We start from the raw sequence: 21836 nt of genomic DNA on the forward strand, positions 1-21836 counted from the left end.
CTTAGTTGAAGAGTTCCTGCAAGCCTTTTCTGGTAGAAGCTATGAGTATAAGGTCATCAGTAAATGCCATAGCATTAAGAGTGGTTGTGTCAAGAGAGTAGACAATATGGCTTGGAAGAGATTGAAGAAACTCATCAATGACACAATTGAAAAAAATAGGAGAAGGAGGGTCTCCTTGGTGTCACCCTTAAGTGCTGGGATGGTGCATCTGGACATTCTTCAGTAAACAGAGCTTAAAATACACTATCTACCAATAATTGTCTGGGCACATTAGCAATTTACAGTTGATACCAGCAGGCGAACCTTAACATCGGGTATATCCACATTTGGCTTTGATCATCCTGCACTCTTTGAGGGAGGCTTTTCACCAATGTGCAGTAGACATCAGGTGGAATTTGTTTCCATTCCTCCATCAAAGCAGCGCTGAGTTCAGCGACAGATGAGGGCATGCTACTCTGGACCTCAATCACCACTCCAATTTGTCCCACAATGTTCGATGGGGGTCGAGGTCAGGACTCTGCACAAGCCAGGGTATCCTTTTAACATCAATCTTTTCACACTACTCCATAACAGCTGCAGCTTTGTGGCAGAGGCATTGTCATCTTGATAGTAACACGGGTCTGTTCCATAAAAACTTCACAGTGTAGACAGCACCTGATTATCCAGAATATCAAGGTACTGAGCTGCATTCATGGAACCATGGACAATGACTAGTGGTCCCATTTCAAACCAGCTGAATGCACACCACACCATTACTTCTCCATCACCAAACTTTTTACTGTGGGTACAACACACTACGGTAACAAACATTCACCAGGCTGCCTCCACACCCTGCCATCAGACTGGAATCAGATGAAACTTGATTCATCACTCCGAGTACCGTTTTCCACTGGTACTCTGGAGTGATGAATACGCTCTTTGCACCTGGCCAGATGAGCTGCCTTGTTTGTTGTGATGTTTGGCTTGTGTGCTGCTGCTTTTCTGTGGAAACCAAGTAAATGGAGTTCTTTTTTGTAGTGCTCACCATGGTGTTACTGGTGCTCTGAAACTTATCATGGATGACCTGTGCTGTAGTACCTGATTTTTGTGTGCCACCCATTTTAACACCATCCTGTTCCTGTCAGTCATTTTCGGCAGTCATGCGGTGTTTCCTGAACTAGAGATGTCAGAACATCTTCATTTGTTGATCACGTCACCAACTGTTGATTTTGGATGCTCCAGTTAAGCAGCAGTGGCATGTGCACATGGCACTGATGTGACAGCCCACGATGACACCTCTCTCGAAGTAATTGAGTTCATGTCATGGTGTAAAACTAGCTAAACAAAAGTCATGGGAGGACTTTGGCAAGAATACAGAAAATAAATATAAAGAAGGTGGCAAAATATTCTGGAGATTATTGAAGAAGCTTAGGAATGGAGGAAAGAATGCTGTAAAAGGAGTTGGAGATGATAAAGGTGACATGAAAATGGGAGAAAAAGATATCCTTGAAGTATGGAGTAATTACTTTGAAAGACTGCTAAATGAAACGAGCAGTGATGACAGCACAGTGGTAAAAAAACACTGACCAGGCATGCAGTCAGGAATACATATCCACACTTGAAATAGAAAAAGCCATCAAAGGCTTGAAATGTGGAAAGGCAGCAGGAGTAGATGATATTCGACCAAAAATGCTGAAGTATGGTGGTATAAGAGTCTTACAGTGGCTGCACTGCATAGTTCAGAAAGCCTGGACAGAGGGACGAATTCCCAATGATTGGAGTAGAGCTCTCATAGTACCCATGTATAAAAAAGGAAATAAAACTGAATGTGAGAATTACAGAGGTATTTCCCTACTGAGTGTTCCTGGCAAGATCTATGCAAGTATACTTGAGAAACGGTTGAGAAGAATTGTGGAAGAAAAGCTTGGTGAAGAACAAGCTGGATTCAGGCCAAATAGAGGCTGTCAGGATCAGATCTTCACTTTACGACAAATAGTCGAGAAAGCATGGGAATATAACAAAGATCTGTATTTAAGTTTTGTCGATTTGGAAAAGGCATATGACAAGCTGCCAAGAGAGAAGCTATTCAATACGCTGCAGTTATATGGTGTCAATGGGGCATTATATCAAGCAATACTTAGTCTTTATTTGAGTTGTGAGTCAGCAGTTAGAATTGAAGGAAGTACAGGAAGATGGTTTAATGTTAAATCTGGTGTGAGACAAGGATGTACATTATCCCCTCTGTTATTCATTATCTATATGGATCACATTATGAAGGAATGTGGTATTAAACCTGATATCAAAATTGGAGATGTTAATGTCAGCTCTTTGCTTTATGCGGATGATGTTATACTTCTAAATAAATCCGCTAGAAGTCTGCAAGATTCTCTGACTAAATTGAATAGCTGTTGTAATAGATATGGTATGAAGGTCAGCAATAAAAAGACAAAGACAATGAAAATAGGCAGACTCATTGAAAATGTGAACTGTGTTGTGAATGGAGAACCTGTGGAACAAGTGAAACATTTCAGCTACTTAGGCACGATTTTTACTGAAGATGGTAAATTAAATATAGAAATAGACAACAAAATCAGCAAAGCTGGTATGGTAGGAAGTCAATTGAATAAATTCATATGGAATAAGAGAGAAATTAGTTGGAACACTAAATTAGCTATATACAAGACAGTGTTCAAACTAGTTTTAACTTATGGATCTGAGAGCTGGGTCAGAAGTAAAACACTTGACCAAAGACTAGAGACCGCAGATATGAGAGTCCTGAGAAAGATTATAGGCATGAGCAGATTTCATCAATGGCAATATCATATTAAAAACGAGGATATTAGGAAAGAACTTGACATTGTCATCATCCAGGAATGCGTTAGCAGAGCTAATCTCAGATGGTATGGTCACTTAAACAGAATGGGCGAAGAAAGATTAGTAAAACAAGTGTTCTCTGTCAGGTTGGCAGCAAAACAGCCCAGAGGAAGACCAAGATATAGGTGGATTTATACAGTACAAAGTGCCTTAGACGATAGAAATATAAGATCTGATAATGTTGGAGTCTTGACAAGTAACAGACTGATTTGGAGGAAAATTGTAGATAGGAAGTTAGTAATGATGTAATTTTATTCATGTAGTACTATCATATCCTGTACACCCCCTTGAAGGTACATGGCAGGAATTTGATGATGACGACGTCATGTTGCCATACCACCTGTATTCAACTGCTACGATGAAATACTGCTTCCTACTATCTGTACACTACTAGTGTTTATGATATTAACAAACATGGAATGTTCCATAACTTGAAATAACAGGAGTGTACAGACATTTATTGGTAGATTGTGTATAGCTTGAAGTGAGACACTGTCAAAGACCTTTTGGAGATCCAGGAATACCATAAAGAGAGGCCAAAGTTGGAACAGGATTAAGATAGAAGAGAGAAAGAATGAAGACATTCTCAGTGCAGCCATCGCAGAGCTCTCTGCCTAAAATCATGTTGGATGCGTGATTGCACATGTTTAGCTAACACTTTATGAAAGACGTAAGAGAACAGGAACAATTGTAATTGGACAGTAGTCAGAGGGTATAGATGCATCCTCCTTCTTTGGAATGACTGGCAAAGATAAGATTGGTAGACATTTGGTAAACAGAAGTAGATCATTTAAATCTTGCAAGATAAGCAGAAGAATAATCAAAGCTCTACAGCTGATGAACTAGTTGGAAGTGAAGACTTTATTTCATCAAGAAAGGTGGACGAGAAAAGTTCTGCTTCTGAAATGGACCTTGAAATGTAAGGAAGGAAGGCTTAAATCAGGTAGGAATGGTGGCAGATTGGAGAAGACATCCCCTCCCAAAGTGGACAAACTCATATGCATCTCACTTGAGAGAGGAAGTGTTGCTCCATCCAGTATTGTTCTAGCACAAATGCTTTTCTTATATAATGCTTACATTTGGGCATAAAGACACGTTCTCTCTCTTTCCACTTGGATCAAACAAATGATGCAAGATGATTGTCAACTAACCGGGAAGGAGGATGTTGCCTGGAAAATTCCATCTCTAAATTCTGTCTTGCAATTCTGTTTTCTGTCTGCAGTTCTTTCTTAATGGAACCTTTTGTGGACCACAGGCACAAATAAGTCTTAATTGTCCAATTTCCCATTGTGATGTTTGCCTACCACACTCTATTGAAATTACTTCTCATTCAAGATTATCTTCATGTTGTGTTGAATATTATAGCTATTCCTTCCCTTTCCTGATCATTATGTGAATATAGCATCTTGTAATTGTTGCTATAGTCTCACAGTAATGATCAGAAAATAAAGGAATGGCTATAGTATTCAACACTGAACATGAAGATAATCTTGAATGAGAGGTTGATTTCAATAGTGTTTTAGGCAAACATGACAATGGGAAATTGGACAATGAAGACTCCCACTTCAATTGTTTTTGTCTTTGTTTCAGCATCACCAGTTATATCTACACGGTATCTCTAATGTGCTTGGTGTTTCGTTTTCTTGTTGTGCTGTTATTGTCAAAAAGACCGTGATAGTATAACTAAATATATATATATGTACAGAATATAAATAGTTTATTTAGTAAGAATAAAAGTGGATTACTTAGATGGGGGCAAAAAAGCAAAATAATTGTTAAATGTTTTTTTTTTTTTTTTTTCATTTTCATTAATTCGGACAAATCCTTATATGTAGATCAAAATTTCATGAAGAAATATTTCATTTATGCAGTCTTTTTGTTAATTCTTTCTGAAATGTATGATTACTTTTCACTTAATAAATGTATGTTTCAATGGAGCAGCTCATGGTAGAAGCTGTGCTACATGTGGTATACAGATAATCCTTCTTATTTTAGTAAATATAATGACTAAAATCCTTAATTGCTAGCATTTTGCTTATTTAGACTGTGTAGTTGAAGTGTTTGTTTGAATTTACTTGTGCTATTGTTTAAATAGTGTTTTACATGGCAATGATGTATAGGTAAAAAATGGTGGCCAAGACTTTCTATCCACAGAGTTTAGCATGAGGGACTTTGTGTGATGCAATGTGTGTTAAATGTACTCATTGTTAAGAATGAATGGTTTATGGTGTGAGAGTGGAGAGAGGATGTGTCTGCAATGTTTTGTGAGCATGTTGAAAAGCAGGAGATTGAAGTAACTAATATTAACAATATATGGCAAAATAGCAAACGTTATAGAGAATGTTGTAGAAGAGTAAACAATAGTGGAATGAAATATGAATGAGAGTATGAAAGATGTGGCTGAAGGTAATATGGATGATGAATTGAGGAGGGAAATATCATGCTTATGCAGAGTTTCTTTACAGGACAAAATGTGGGGGTCAAGCAGCTTGAGAAATGATTGCTGTGTGGTATGCAGAAGGAAGAATGAAAGAAAAAATGGGAAAAGTATGAAAGAGCAAGAAACTTGGAGTAAGGAGAAGTATTATACAATAATAAGAGGGGGACTAATGAGAAGGTGACAAAAGCATGTTTCCCAGATGCGAAGATCAAGGTTGTTAGTGAAGTTGAAGCTGTTTGTTGATAAAGAGAAGTGAGTTGAAAGAGAATATATGAAATAGTTACTGATAGAAGAAAGTAATGATTGTGAGTTTGACTGCCTTGGTGTGATAGGACTGAATTGAGAAGGGCCATGATTGCTAATAAGTCAATGAGAAAGTGTGCCAAATCAGGGAAACTAGAAGTACTTGGTGGTGGTGGTTTCAGGGGGGGGGGATACAGTTAAGTGTGAGTTCAGCAACCCCCTAGAACAAATGATTTTGTGTGTGTGAAAATTATTATACAATGCCAAATGCAGTTTCATGTTTCTAATCTTAATAGATTTCGTAATGGCATTATGCAAGAGTAACTGTGGTTCCAGTGGGTTTTTGAAATGCATATACACAAATATTAGAAATAAAAGAGGAGTTTTTGGCATTGGTCATCCTGACTTGGTCAAAAATTATAGGCATCAATGAGACCTGTGATAGAAATGATATAATTACAGGAATAGAGTGTAAATGGTATTGTATTTTCAGGTAGGATAGAGGGAATAGAACAGGAGAGGCATTAGTGATGATGATGGTGGACAGGGCTGGCTCTACCGACGCTGCAGGACGTTCATTTGCACAGGGCAACTATATGAAAAATAAGGGAGAAGGGGCAGCCCTGATGGTGGAAGAACTTTAACCAGCAGAAATAGAGTTAAGAAGGATTTTAAGTCTGGAGAGATGATTCATTTAAGTATTTGGTGTGAGATAGAAGCCAACAGGATAAAATACAGGGTGGCCATAAAATAACTTTCCCTCTCTGGCGACATCTGTAGTTAAAACCAATAAACGGAGACCAAATTTTATATTGAGACTGTTGAAGGCATGGGGGAGATGATTTCTGCAAAAAAAGGTTTAGTACCAAATAATAATATTTGGTTAACTGATCGAGTGTTGATCAATTTTATTAATTAACTGAACCAACTAGTTTCGCCACACTTATCTGTTGGCTTCTTCAGGGCACTCACATATAGGTTTAAACACTCTCACAATTATGCGTAACTGCAAAACTGACTAGAATAATTACAAATAAAATAGTATCGAACGTGAGTGAAACACGTATCGCGTGTACAAGATCAACTAGCTGTTGCTGAGGAACTTTCTGTAGTTTGTATTAAAGTTCATTTCTTCCGTTTTTAAGGTTCTGATTAGGGTTTTCCATATCTCTGGGAGTATTAGGCCTTGATTTCTGTTAAGGTTCACAGTAGAACAGGCGACTGTGGCTGCTTCTTTGAACATTCTTGAATGGTAATCTTCCTCTAAGTAAGGGGAACAGCTTTTGTCCCACTCGATGACATGGTTAGTTGTGGAGAAATGAGACGATAGGCCAGAAATGTCCTGTCTGTTGTTTTTGACATAGCCAATGTGCTCCTTTTGCCTGATTTCGAGGCTTCTCGAAGTCTGTCCGATGTAATTAGAGCCACATGAGCATGGAATATTATAGACTCCAGCATATTTGTAGAAAGGATGGTTGTCTTTTGGAGATCTTAGTAGTTTACAAATAGTATCTATAGGTTTAAATGCTACTCTTATTTTGTGTTGTTTGAGGAGATTGGCGAGCTTGTTGGAGATGCCACTTATACGGAATTGCAATCGTTTTTATATATCGAATCTCTTCTTATTCTCTTTGTGGTGGTTCAGAGAAAGGATTTTATTGACTAGTCTTCTTGGATAGCTGTTCAAGTACAGATTGTTGGAAATAAATTTTAACTCATCTTGAAGGATCTTGTTGTCCGTTGTGATGCAAATAGCTCTTTTCTTTAACATGTGTATAATGCTGAGTTTATGTGATATCTGGTGAGAGGAGTTGAAATGTAGGTAGCGACCTGTATTGGTCAGTTTTCTGTACACCGATAGATTTATACTGCCGTCAGTTTGTTTTTTGATTAAGATGTCTAAAAACGGAAGTTGTTTTTCTCTTTCAAGTTCCAGAGTGAATTTAATAGAATGATGGAAAGCGTTGATCTTTTTGAGAAAATCATATATGTCATCTTTGTTATTGTTCCATATGATGAAGATATCGTCTACATATCTAAACCAAATTTTAGGTCTAGGAAAAATTTGTGATAAGATTTTGTTTTCTAAGTCTTCCATAAAGAGGTCAGCACATGAAGGTGAGAGTGGGCTTCCCATTGTCAAGCCTGTTAACTGTTGATAGATTTTATTTTTCCAAGAAAAATAATTGGAGTTTAGGCAGTGATCAAACAATGCGGTTATATCTTGTGGGAACAAGGTACTTAAGATGTCAATGACCTCTACTATGGGAACGTTTGTAAATAGAGAGGTGACATCTAAGCTGGCTAGAAGATCATTATCCGATATCTTGATGTTTTTTAGCTTTTCTACGAAATGTCCAGAGTTTTTGATGTAACTCTCTGAGTTGTGGATGTGTTGCTGTAGGTGTTTCGAGAGATGTTTTGACAATAAGTAGGTGGGCGAGTTGATTGCATCAACGATTCGGCGTAAAGGAATACCCCTCTTTGTGCACTTTTGGAACTCCATAGAGTCTCGGAGTTAAAGGATGCATTGATTTTAGTTTTTTAATCAAGTCTGTTGGCCAGTTAGATAAATTGCATAGTAATTCAATAAATTGCGTAGTAATTCGTTGGTATCACTGTGATAAAATCACAATGATACCAACGAATTACTACGCAATTTATTGAATTACTATGCAATTACTATGGCCAGTTAGATAAATTGCGTAGTAATTCGTTGGTATCACTGTGATAAAATCACAATGATACCAACGAATTACTACGCAATTTATTGAATTACTATGCAATTTATCTAACTGGCCAACAGACTTGATTAAAAAACTAAAATTTATTGGTATCATTGTGATTTTATCACAGTGATACCAACGAATTACTACGCAATTTATCTAACTGGCCAACAGACTTGATTAAAAAACTAAAATCGATGCATCCTTTAACTCCGAGACTCTATGGAGTTCCAAAAGTGCACAAAGAGGGGTATTCCTTTACGCCCAATCGTTGATGCAATCAACTCGCCCACCAACTTATTGTCAAAACATCTCTCAAAACTCCTACAGCAACACATCCACAACTCAGAGAGTTACATCAAAAACTCTGGACATTTCGTAGTAAAGCTAAAAAACATCAAGATATTGGATAATGATCTTCTAGCCAGCTTAGATGTCACCTCTCTCTTTACAAACGTTCCCGTAGTAGAGGTCATTGACATCTTAAGTACCTTGTTCCCACAAGATATAGCCGCATTGTTTGTTCACTGCCTAAACTCCAATTATTTTTCTTGGAAAAATAAAATCTATCAACAGTTAACAGGCTTGGCAATGGGAAGCCCACTCTCACCTTCATGTGCTGACCTCTTTATGGAAGACTTAGAAAACAAAATCTTATCACAAATTTTTCCTAGACCTAAAATTTGGTTTAGATATGTAGACGATATCTTCATCATATGGAACAATAACAAAGATGACATATACGATTTTCTCAAAAAGATCAACGCTTTCCATCATTCTATTAAATTCACTCTGGAACTTGAAAGAGAAAAACAACTTCCGTTTTTAGACATCTTAATCAAAAAACAAACTGACGGCAGTATAAATCTATCGGTGTACAGAAAACTGACCAATACAGGTCGCTACCTACATTTCGACTCCTCTCACCAGATATCACATAAACTCAGCATTATACACATGTGAAAGAAAAGAGCTATTTGCATCACAACGGACAACAAGATCCTTCAAGATGAGTTAAAATTTATTTCCAACAATCTGTACTTGAACAGCTATCCAAGAAGACTAGTCAATAAAATCCTTTCTCTGAACCACCACAAAGAGAACAAGAAGAGATTCAATATATAAAAACGATTGCAATTCCGTATGTAAGTGGCATCTCCAACAAGCTCGCCAATCTCCTCAAACAACACAAAATAAGAGTAGCATTTAAGCCTATAGATACTATTTGTAAACTACTAAGATCTCCAAAAGACAACCATCCTTTCTACAAATATGCTGGAGTCTATAATATTCCATGCTCATGTGGCTCTAATTACATCGGACAGACTTCGAGAAGCCTCGAAATCAGGCAAAAGGAGCACATTGGCTATGTCAAAAACAACAGACAGGACATTTCTGGCCTATCGTCTCATTTCTCCACAACTAACCATGTCATCGAGTGGGACAAAAGCTGTTCCCCTTACTTAGAGGAAGATTACCATTCAAGAATGTTCAAAGAAGCAGCCACAGTCGCCTGTTCTACTGTGAACCTTAACAGAAATCAAGGCCTAATACTCCCAGAGATATGGAAAACCCTAATCAGAACCTTAAAAACGGAAGAAATGAACTTTAATACAAACTACAGAAAGTCCCTCAGCAACAGCTAGCTGATCTTGTACACGCGATACGTGTTTCACTCACGTTCGATACTATTTTATTTGTAATTATTCTAGTCAGTTTTTATTCTTGTCAGTTTTGCAGTTACGCATAATTGTGAGAGTGTTTAAACCTATATGTAAGTGCCCTGAAGAAGCCAACAGATAAGTGTGGCGAAACTAGTTGGTTCAGTTAATTAATAAAATTGATCAACACTTGATCAATTAACCAAATATTATTATTTACTAATTTATGATCAAGAAAACAACCTTCATGATGGTTTAGTACCAAGTCGCCAGTAGGGGGAATTTTGGTGCTGGAAGAGCCGAAAGCAGTCAAACATTTGCAGCAAACGCAGGTAAAAGGATTATGCAAATTTTACTGTGCATACGTGACAGCAGCGTCAGCAATTCCACTAAAAAAGGGATTGGGAACGGTGTATATTGGTGGCCTTCCTAGCCTGCATATCTTGAACGAGAACATAAAACGGGCTGTTATTAACATCTAATCCGACTCCTTAAGCTCAGCTGTAGAGCATGTTGCACACTGGATGCAATTTGTTGTACACAAGAAAGGTCAGCATGTTGAAAATTTTGTATGTGGTCTAGGGGATCCTGATTCTGATGAATAAAACATTATTTCCTGTGAAATCAGTGTAGTGATTGAATTCACAGGTAAAGAGACAGAAATAATTAATTTCTGTCTCTCTCGCAAGTTGTTGTTTTAGTTTAATTATTATTATTATTATCATTGTAACACACCACATATCCAGCTGGAATGAGTGACGCGGTTGTCGCTTACACTGTCGAAATGTTATTATTCCATTTTGTTTGCCTTTAATGTAATTACCCGCTTGTTTTCGGCTCCACCAGCGCCAAAAATTTCCCTATTGGCGACTTTTTGTACTAAATCTTTTTTTCGCAGAAATCATCTCCCCATGATTTCAAAAGTCTCAATATAAAATTTGGTCTCATTCCGTGTATTGGTTTTAGCTATAGATGTCTCCAAAGAGGGAAAGTTATTTTATGGCCAACCTGTATATTGTTTGTTGCTGCTGTGAACCAAGTAATCTGCAAGAATATGTGGATGCCATGCATCAGAAGATTAGCACAAGTGGAGGCTGAGCAATTTTAGAGCGCTCAACTACACGGTTTGAGGGAGGAAGTTGGAGGGAGGAAAGAGCGCATAGGAAAATGTAAATGAATTTATACAGTTACTGAGGAATAACGAAATGGCATTTCATGGAAGGGACCAGGGGTTTGAGAGTGCTAGATCTGGTAATATCAGTAGATGTATCCATAGCCGTGATAGATACTCTGCTCCAATTGGAGGAAAGTGGCCATGCAATCTTGTTCTGGGATGTTGCTTAACATACAGAACTCTCTGTCAAGAAAGGATTTATGTTGAACTACAAAGCTGGTAATTATTGACAGACTTAGGAGGTAGCTTAGAGCAGTCCCATGAATTGAAAAACTTTATACTAAAAATGTTTATAGTACATGGACAAAAATTTTATGAATAAATGCTTTATCAGGTACATTATCCACTTTTATTCTTTCTGAAGTATATGTTTAATTTCATTTATTAAACAAATTAGTGTTTACTTATTTCTTGTTTTGGTGTGCTGAGTGTAGTACTGTATTCGAATTGTTCCAAAGAGAAGCCTAGGCATGAACAGTACCAGTGAGATATTATGGTGGCCTAAAATCTCTCTCACCTAAAACCAAAAAACATATATGAAATTTAATAATTATTCTTAAATATTTCTTTCCTAGAAACTAGAAAAAGTATATTTTTAACAAACAAAAAGCAGTGCTTTAAGCATTAATATGTTTAAAGCACATCATATTTTATGACAACCACTTTTTTTTTTTTTCTTTGAAGATTGCTGGTGCCTTTTCTTTAACAACTGTGTCAATCTATGTGGTAGATCTAGATCAACTTCGTCCTCTTAAGAAAACTCTCAACCAGACTAGTCCTGATTATAATTCTCATTTTACCCAAGGGTATGTTATTGTTTTTTGCTCATTGTATTATATATTTACCTTTCATTTTCCTTCATATTTACCTTCCTTTACTTCTCATTTTCCTTTTCATTCATAACATCTGATTCACACTGCAACTATCTAAAGGTTTTCATCATTGGCTCTTTTTTGTTATATGCATTAGTAGATTTGTTTCTAATATCACATACATAACTGAAAGAATGACTGTAGATTAATGTGTTTGAAACATAGTTACAAAATTTGTCAAAATAAATATAAGATTAGAATATCAGTTTGTACTAACACTTGAAAAAAATGTTTGTTACCCATTTTTAGAGAAATTTTGATATGAGATTTAAAATGTGATTTTAAATTTCATGATTTTTTGAATAGATTTGGCATTGAGAGTCTGAAGAAATTATTTATTGAGGTGAGACCTAATTCTGTGAGTTTAGGAATCTAGATCATCATGGGAGGAATGATGAAAATATGTAGTTCAGCTAAAGTGTGTAGACACGATAATGATATTGAGCATGGTTATGAATCTGGTGAAGGAGTGGACTAGTATGCTTTGGATATGGACTTTTTTTAGTGGGGAGAAGAGAGTTGCCCAGGTAAGTCAAGCAGACTGCAGATGTAAATATATATATAAAAAAAAAAAAAAAAAAAGTGAGGTGACTTATGCTATACACAGATGTCAGGATCATCAGAAACAAAGGTTGAATTTGTTGCTTTGGTGAATATGTTGTGTATGTATTAGTGAAACATGGCTATAGTATAGAGTCAAATGGAATTGATGGAACTGGAATTGAGTATAAGGGATATAGTATTTTTAGGAAGAGGAGAAGAGATTGGAGGGGGGGGGGATACTGCTAATGATGTCGGATGATTTGAGTCCAGTTATGATAGAAACTCATGAAAGCCATAATAGTAGTAGTAATGTTCCATGCAGCAGTGAGGTTGAGGAAATCTGGTGTGAAGTGGAAGCTAACAGGATGAAATATATGGTAAGGTGTGTGCCGCAGACCAGGCGGTTCGGCTACTGAAAATGATGAAATGCATATCAATGAATTGAGATGTGTATAACTTATGAAATGCCCATAGATTCCGTATTTACTCAAATATAACTCGCACTTTTTCCCCAAAAATTAAAATTAAAAAACATGGTGCAAGATATATGCAGGGATTTTTGGAAACTAAAGTTTTTCAGAAAAAAATTAAATTCTCAGTATTCATTATAATTGATAATTGCTCACATCATCATCATCTTCTTTATACCCTCTTTTACCTTGCGGTGTCGAGGGTCCATTGATCATCGGACCTCACTCCGTTTACAGGATAAGGTGGTCAGCCCTATGCCCCGGTGTATCCTATGGCCTGTAGTGTTAAGTTTTCAAGGCCAGTTTGCCTGCTTTGCAGGATGAAAAAACCCAGAATAAACTGGGGAAAAAACCCTGCTGTCCACGCCCAAGACTGGCTAACTTGGCTATGGCTGAGGGAGATCCTTCAGCTCCTCACGTCACCGACGGGAATCAAACCTAGGACACTCCTTCCCCAGGCATATGGTTGCGAAGCGCATAGCCACTGGGCTAACCGCGCACTCACATTACTTATAAAATGAATGCATTTAAATTTTAATTATCAACGTTATTTACTCAATCGGCTGCTTGCACCTTCATTAGGTGACATATTTGAATCATTAGCGACAATGCTTCTGTAATTAAATTAAAACAGTTTCATTATTGCTTGTCCTTTTATCATTTAGGAATCATAAGATCACCATGATTTAAAAAAAAAAAAAAAAAAAAAAAAAAAACTGAAAATGGGTATGACTTACCAAGAATCTGCTATTTGCTATCGCTACTACTGGTCTTGCATGTGATTTGTGCAGTATTAACAAAAGATCGTGTGACTCAACAACAAAGGCAAGCTGACAATTGTTGAGTTGAAATGCTGATTCTCTTCAACTGAATTCTAAAATATCCGAAACTTTCATAATAACATTCACTGTCTATTTCTTCAAGTTTTAAATTTTTTTTTGTGTGTGTGAAGTATATGTGAAACTTTTTAATTTCTTTTTTTCATAAAGTAAAATCAGGGGTATGAGATATATGTGAACACAAGTTATATTCGAGTAAATACGGTAATTATTTTGTCTGGCAAGCACCACATACTACTTATTAAAAAGAAAAATATGTATTTAATTACTAGTTTTGTAGATCTTCAGATTAAATACAATTGGGAATAAGGATTAACAGAGATTTTAAATATGTGAACACAAGTTATATTCGAGTAAATACGGTAATTATTTTGTCTGGCAAGCACTACATACTACTTATTAAAAAGAAAAATATGTATTTAATTACTAGTTTTGTAGATCTTCAGATTAAATACAATTAGGAATAAGGATTAACAGAGATTTTAAATTAATGACTTATACATGGAATGAACATAAACCAAGTGTTGAATATAGTCTATGGTTGAGATGTCAGATGTGTCTCATTGTTGTGATGTGCTGCGTAGCTTCTCTCATAGCCTAATTCATTAATATGTAGGCTTCTGATATATGCTTATCAAAGGTGGTTGAAGATGCTTAATATTTTTCATGGTGGTGGTGGTGCGAAATGTCAATCCTGACATTTCTTCTCCACATCTTTGATATGTTCTTTGAATTAGATTTCTTTAGATCAACCTGTCTGTCCAAAATGGTGAGAGCCAAATTTTTCTCACAGGGCAGTGATCGAGTTAAACCGTGTGTAGAGGCTTAAGTGCTGTGAGGACATCATATTGGAGGCTTAATGGATTGTATACAGCACTCAGAAAGGATTAAAACAGAATTTAATACTTCCTATATATTTCGTCTCAGTAAATGAGACATCTTCAAGGATTACAAAAAAACTAATATAGCATAAAAACAAATAGCACACAATGCTAAGCCCAACCACGTGGGTGACACTAAAGTCCTACTAGAACTTTAGTGTCACCCATGACATTTCAGATCAACCTGCCTTTGGACAGACAGGTTGATCTGAAGAAATCTACCTCAAAGAACATAGTGAAGATGTGGAGAACAAATGTCAGATTGACATTTCACACCACCACCACCATGAAAAATGTTAAGCATCTTCAACCACCTTTGGTAAGCATAGGACTTTAATGTCCCCCACCTGGTTGGGGCTTAGTATTGTGTGTTATTTGTTTTTATGTTACATTAGTTTTTTTGTAATCCCTGAAGATGTCTCATTTACTGAGACGAAATATATAGGAAGTATTAAATTCTGTTTTAATCCTTTCTGAGTGCTGTATACAATCCATTAAGCCTCCAATATTGATTGAGTTAAACAGTTTACATGTTGAAGTGGTGAGTGCATCTACTGTGTATGAATTTAAGAATAGTATGACAGCTTGTGTGTGGGTGATGTATAGCCTCTCTTGATTTCCTAGAAGTCTCTTATAATAATACCCACAATTTAATTAGATATTATTAATTCCACATTTAAATTTCCAGAGTTGTCACTCTTGTTCATGTTGAAATTTATGGAATGTAAAACTACATAGACAATGGAATGAAAATAAATAATTTATTAATTATTTACAGCTGATGTTTCACTAGTTTAAGCTAGCATTACTTAACACTACACAACTACGATTGTATTTATTTTATCAGTGAAGACAAACTAAAATGACCTACAATAAGCAAGGACAGTCACGTATGGAGGGTGACAGTGACCCTCTTCATGATGATATTCCGTTGTTAATGTGAAAGCATAGATAAGGCAATGCATTAAAATCTGTTTAAAATCATACCATCCATTCTGTTGCAGTTAACCAGGTTACATGTTCTATAAAACATGCTGCTTCCAGGAATGTTCTCTCAGATTTGAAACAGGATTTGTGAAGTAGCCTGTCTTTCTCTGTGCCATGTTGAGATAGTCCACTTTTTGGTTCTCTATTTGGATGCTTTTTTTTTTTTTTTTTTTTCTTACTAAACAATTGTGTCCTATCAAAATACTGATTTTGACACTGGTAAGAGATGCTAAATGGCATCCCTTAAGTGAAATTTTTTTTTTTTTACCTTCAATTGAAAAGTTAGTTTACACAAAATGGAATAGCATGTAGCTATGAATATTCTGGAAAACCAGTATTAACAAAATTTTTGTTGCATTCATATTTTGGACTGGATATGCCAAGCATATGTTTTATATATCATTTCCTTCCCTCTTCTCCACAAGAACATTCACAACCTATAACATAGTGTTATGTGGTCAAGGAGAAAGAATGAATGTTATTATTTGAGCAGCTGGCAGTTAAAATCCTCATCAATGATGAGGATTTTAACTGCCAGCTGCTCAAATAATAACATTCATTCTTTTAGGTAGTTAAAATCCTTAGGGAAAAAATTACATAGGAAAGGTTGTTCCAAAGAACAGTGATAGATGGAATGAACAAGAAGGATGAGAAATTAGTTCAGTAGGTTTGAAGCTGAATTGTGTAAGGATGTTGACCACCAATTGCTATGATGGAGTAACTTACATGAAAATATAATGAAAATGGCTTATGCCTTTTCCATAGAAAAGGCATGAGCCATATACAGAATGCTTGATAGTGATTGGAGATGTGTATGAGAGAGAGAGAGAGAGAGAGATCATTTATTAACTTCTTTGTTATTTCTGTTTTATATGCATTGAAATTTCAACTAAATTTTTAAACCTTTATTAATTGAACATGTTTTAGTAAATAAATATGGGCATTGACAAATTTGGATTAATATCTGTTAATATTATTATTAATTGTTTATTTTTGTACATAATGCTCAGAAATCATCTTAGGAAGAGCTTTACTAAAGGACACATGGATGGTAATACAAGGTAGGTGTGATCCTTGTAATTATTTTTGTATGATTGTATTTATTGTTTCAGTATTTTTTTCCCTTCATTGTTAATTTGTAGACAGCTATTTTGATAGTATAATGCCTCTTTTAAGTGTAGAAGGAGATATTTCACTGAATTAAAATTTTGTTGCTTTCCTTGAACTTAATTAAATATTTTGCAGTTTTGTATCCTCTCAATTGTTCTTTCACTCTGTGGAAAAAGAGATGGAAGCATAGACTGTAAATGAGTGATGAAAAAAATAGTAAAACTAAGATCACAAATCTCCCAAGTTATTTGTTGCTTGCATAAAGCCACACATTGTACTGGAGATAAAGCTACTGTATGTCAAGATGAACTTTATTAACTTCTTTGTTAATGTGAAAGCATAGATAAGGCAACGCATCAAAATCAAAACCTCTCAAATCCCTGCCTTCAGTTTTTGCTGTATTCCAGTGTAGTTGTCAGTGGTACCAGTAGACAATAAGTTTAGATTTTTTTTACTCTCCATATTTTCATTCTTTTTTTACTTAAGTATAAAGAGCTAATAAGCTTCATTTCGGCAATGAAAACATTACTTAAATTAAGGGGATATTAATTCCCACATAGTTTTAAAACCGAATAAGAAACTCAAAGATTGGAATCAGAGAGTTTCTTGCCGAATATAGTAAACTATAAAGTATCGGCAGACACTAGCATTAGCCAATGCAAGTGATCCTAGTACATAGTACAATATTGGGCAGCTCGTTGCAAAGGTGGAGGAAGAAGTTCAGATCGCTATTCTTAGGTATTTTCCATAATGTAAAAACACATTTCCTAGGAAATGTATGCTGTTATTACATTATGGAGGGAGGTCACTACCCAGACCGGTTTCAGCCCTTTTTGAGGGTTCATCAGTGAGTAGCTAGACCCAATACCAAAGTGTATAGCGAAAAGAACTTATGTACTTTGCGAACGAGTTTTCCAAACAGGTTTTTGGAAAAAAGCTACTCACTGATGAAGCCTCAAAAAAGGCTGAAACCGGTCTGGGTAGTGACCTCCCTCCATAATGTAATAACAGCATACATTTCCTAGGAAATGTGTTTTTACATTATGGAAAATACCTAAGAATAGCGATCTGAACTTCTTCCTCCACCTTTGCAACGAGCTGCCCAATATTGTACTATGTACTAGGATCACTTGCATTGGCTAACACTAGTGTCCGCCGATACTTTATAGTTTACTATATTATTACTATTATTACGGGCAACTCCAGGAAGTCATTAGACTCATCGAGGGAGGCCCCAAATCATATTCATCACAACTATCTGACATTCATACAGTATCTATCATACCTCGCCTTAAACTCATTCACTGTCACAGCATCCACTACAGACTCAGGGAGCGCATTCCACTCATTCACTACTCTAAAAGTAAAGAACCCAGCTCTAACACCTTTACTAACCACACTTTTGCCCAGTTTCCATGGATGTCCCCTAGTCCTCCCACAACCAGCCCTGTTCTCAAAAATATCTTCTGAATTAATTTTATAGAAACCCTTCAGTAATTTGAATGTCTCAATCATATCTCCCCTCTTCCGCCTGTCAACCAATTTTTGCAACCCACAAATCCTCAACCTGTTCTCATAAGGTTCATTCCGCAGACCTGCTATCATCTTGGTCACTCGCCTCTGGATCCTCTCCACCTCCTCCCCATCAAGAAGAAACCTAGGTGACCAAATCTGAGCACAGTAGTCTAGATGGGGTCTTATCAAGGCTCGATACAGAGGAACAATAACCTGCTTGTCTCTGCTTGTCAACGTATTCTTCAGCAACCAAGTGATTTGATGAGCTGTTTTGGTCACTTTTGCAATGTGTCCCCTAAATTTCAATTCCTTATCTACCAACACTCCTAAATCTCGTGCCTCGTCAATTTCCTGGAGCACGGTTCCACCAATGCAGTAAACTGCCGCCAATCTTTTTACCCCAAAATGCATAACCTTACATTTTGCCACATTAAACTGACATCCATTCTCCTTAGCCCAGACCTCCAATCTATCCAAATCATCCTGCAAAATTTTGATGTCATCTGCATTCACTATTGCCCTACCCAACTTCGCATCATCCGCAAACAAATGAACTGTTCCTCTCAGATCATTTCCTATATCATTTATGAACAAATTAAACAGCAGTGGTCCAAGAACAGTTCCTTGTGACACACCACTAGTCACAGGCCGTCTTGTGGACTCTACTCCCGAGTAAACCACTCTCTGATATCTCTCCGTCAACCACCCTCCTACCCATCTCACCAACCCTATGTCCATTCCCATATGCTGCAATTTACTGATTAGAATTCCATGTGGAATCCTGTCAAAGGCCTTGGCAAGGTCCAGTAGAATCACCGTAAACCCATTACCCTTATCCAGTTCAGCCGTCACTGTGTTATAATACGTGAGCAAGTTACTGAGGCATGACCTACCCTTCACAAAACCATGCTGTCCCCGATACAGTATCCCATTTTCTTCTATCCAATCTTGTATTTTCCTCTTGACTATTTTCTCTAAGACCTTGGCAATGATTCCTGATAATCGGTCGGTAATTTACAACAGCAGTCTTTGAACCACCTTTATGCAGTGGAACTATTTTCCCCTCTTTCCACCCGCTCGGGACTAACCCAGACCCGAGACTCAAATTAAACAAAATGGTCAAGGGTACTGACAATTCTTTAGCCGCTTCTCGTACAACACGAGCTGGTATACCATCCAATCCTACAGATGTATTGACATTGAGGTTATGCAATAGACTACTCACCTCCACTTCATTAACCACAATTCCCGTATAATCTACTGGTTTTTTCGTTTCTGCAATGTCACCACCTGGATGATATACTTTTGCAAAGTGCTCACTCAGTAACTCAACTATCTCAACTGATTCAGTTACCTCCCTACCATCGGCATTCTTTAAAATCAATATGCCATGTACATTTTTCCTTTTACTTGCTACATATCTAAAAAACTGTTTAGGATTCTCTTTAGCCTGCATGGCCAATGTTCTTTCGTAATCCTTTTCTGCTTTTCTTACCACACTCGTCACCCTTCTGGCCTGCGCTTTATACCGTTCATGTGCCTGCCGGTCACCCTTCTCCTTAAATTCCCTCCATAGTTGTTTCTTTTTTTGCAACTCAAGCTTAATGGTGTTATTCATTCATTTAACCCCTACTTGATTTATTATTCGGACTCTAGGTATACAGTCAGCCATTGCTTCATGCAAGCACTTCTTAACTACCTCCCATGCACTATCAACTTCTAGTCCTTGCAGTTGTACATGCCATGGCACTGAACCAATCAAACTCCTAAGCTTGTCATACTTTCCCGCCCGATAATTCCACATGTACCCTGTCTTAATTGAAAATTCTACACCTTTAGCCACCTCCCAAGTCAAGACCCTATGATCACTCTCACCAATTGGTGGCAATGTGGTCATATTTGTTACAGCCAAATCCTCAGATGTAATTACTATGTCAAGCACTCTCTGACCCCTAGTATTTTCCATTACATGCTGTCGCAGATAGTTATCCCTTAATAACCGCATAAAATCCAGTTCCTTCCTCCCGTGTGTCCTCTCCTCACTCCAATCAATGCGACCAAAAATATTCAGCAAGAAACTCTCTGATTCCAATCTTTGAGTTTCTTATTCGGTTTTAAAACTATGTGGGAATTAATATCCCCTTAATTTAAGTATTCTTTTTTTAATTTTAAGCTTATTTAATTTCATAATCTTAACATCTTGATTTAATTGTTTCTTGTGTTATATATTCTTTACCCTATATTTAATTTCACTTTTAGAATATTTTTTGGGTTTTGAATATTGGTTTTGAATAAAATGGAAGACTTTATTTGATAGAACACCTTTACCATTAATGTTAGTGTGAGTTAGGTTCTGTGAGCTGGAATTTTTTTAATCATAAAACAACCAAATTTGTTTTATGATTAAAAAAAAAAAAATCATATTATGAAAGGAAAATGCTGTCATTTCTGTATAATATTTGCAAAATATTTAAAAATAACAGGTGTAATTAACTCTATATTTAAACCAAACCTAGTTCAAAAACAAACCTGGCTAAAAGTATACAATACATTAGCCTTACCGGTCTTAATGTATGGAAGCGAAATCTGGACAATAAAACAAAAAGACAAACAAAGATTAACAACAGCAGAAATGAAGTTTATGAGAAAAACTGCAAAGTATACCCTATTTGATCACAAAAGAAACAAAGATATTATGAAAGAATTAAACCAAGAACCAGTAATAGAAAAAATTAAAAAATATAAACATAAATGGATGGAACACGTTCAAAGAATGAAAACAGAAAGATTACCAAAACAAGCCTTAAAGTACAAACCATTAGGAAAAAGAAAACCAGGACGTCTTCTTAAACGATTCAACGATGACTTCTAAGGCCGGAACAGGCCATGCTAGGCCTAAATCCTTGATACGTATGATGATGATGATTGAATGTTGGAAAAATGTAGTCAGTTATCGATCATTAAATTCAAGAACCTTGATGAAATACAATATAAGAAAGGCTGAAAGATCTTCATGTCTCATATGCATATTTCCAGTTGAATTTAAAAATGAATATTGTTAGGTTTCTGTAATTATTAGTATTAAAATGATGGTAATTGGCGGTGTACCTCATTCATGAGGACACCAGGACATTTGCCATTTAGTCAAAAAGAAAAAAGTTCTGGGTTTAAAATCTTATTCAGAACATCACAAGTCTTTATAAAAGCTTTTCAACTGAAAGTGAGTAGTCTAGTCTCATACAGCATTTTCCTTTCATAATATGATTTTTTTTTTTAATCATAAAACAAACTTGGTTGTTTTATGATTAAAAAAATTCCAGCTCACAGAACCTAACTCACACTAACATTAATAGTAAAGATGTTCTATCAAATAAAGCCTTCCATTTTATTCATAGATTAATTTGGAATTGTTGTTTCCCCCATTGTTGATGGAAGGAAAACAGTAACATTGAAATTTTTTTGGATGGACTATCAGAGTATCCTGTGCTGCCTGTGAGGATATATATATATATATATATATAT

At 36.3% G+C, this 21836-nt stretch overlaps 1 protein-coding gene across 3 annotated transcripts in view; it reads left to right on the plus strand.

The window, feature by feature from the left end:
• The window catches only part of LOC150110194 (katanin p80 WD40 repeat-containing subunit B1-like), a 351290-nt gene that overhangs the window by 183300 nt on the left and 146154 nt on the right, over positions 1 to 21836 (plus strand). For all 3 annotated transcript variants that reach the window (XM_090392102.1, XM_090392114.1, XM_090392108.1), the window contains exons 10-11: positions 11782 to 11903; positions 16700 to 16750. In XM_090392102.1, coding sequence (XP_090248228.1) covers positions 11782 to 11903; positions 16700 to 16750 — 173 coding nt within the window. The remainder of the gene's footprint in view (positions 1 to 11781; positions 11904 to 16699; positions 16751 to 21836) is intronic.

The sequence above is a fragment of the Typopeltis vanoorti genome, chromosome 1, assembly GCF_054136105.1.
Source record: "Typopeltis vanoorti isolate ZY-2024b chromosome 1, IOZ_Tvanoo_1.0, whole genome shotgun sequence".
NCBI lineage: Eukaryota > Metazoa > Arthropoda > Arachnida > Uropygi > Thelyphonidae > Typopeltis > Typopeltis vanoorti.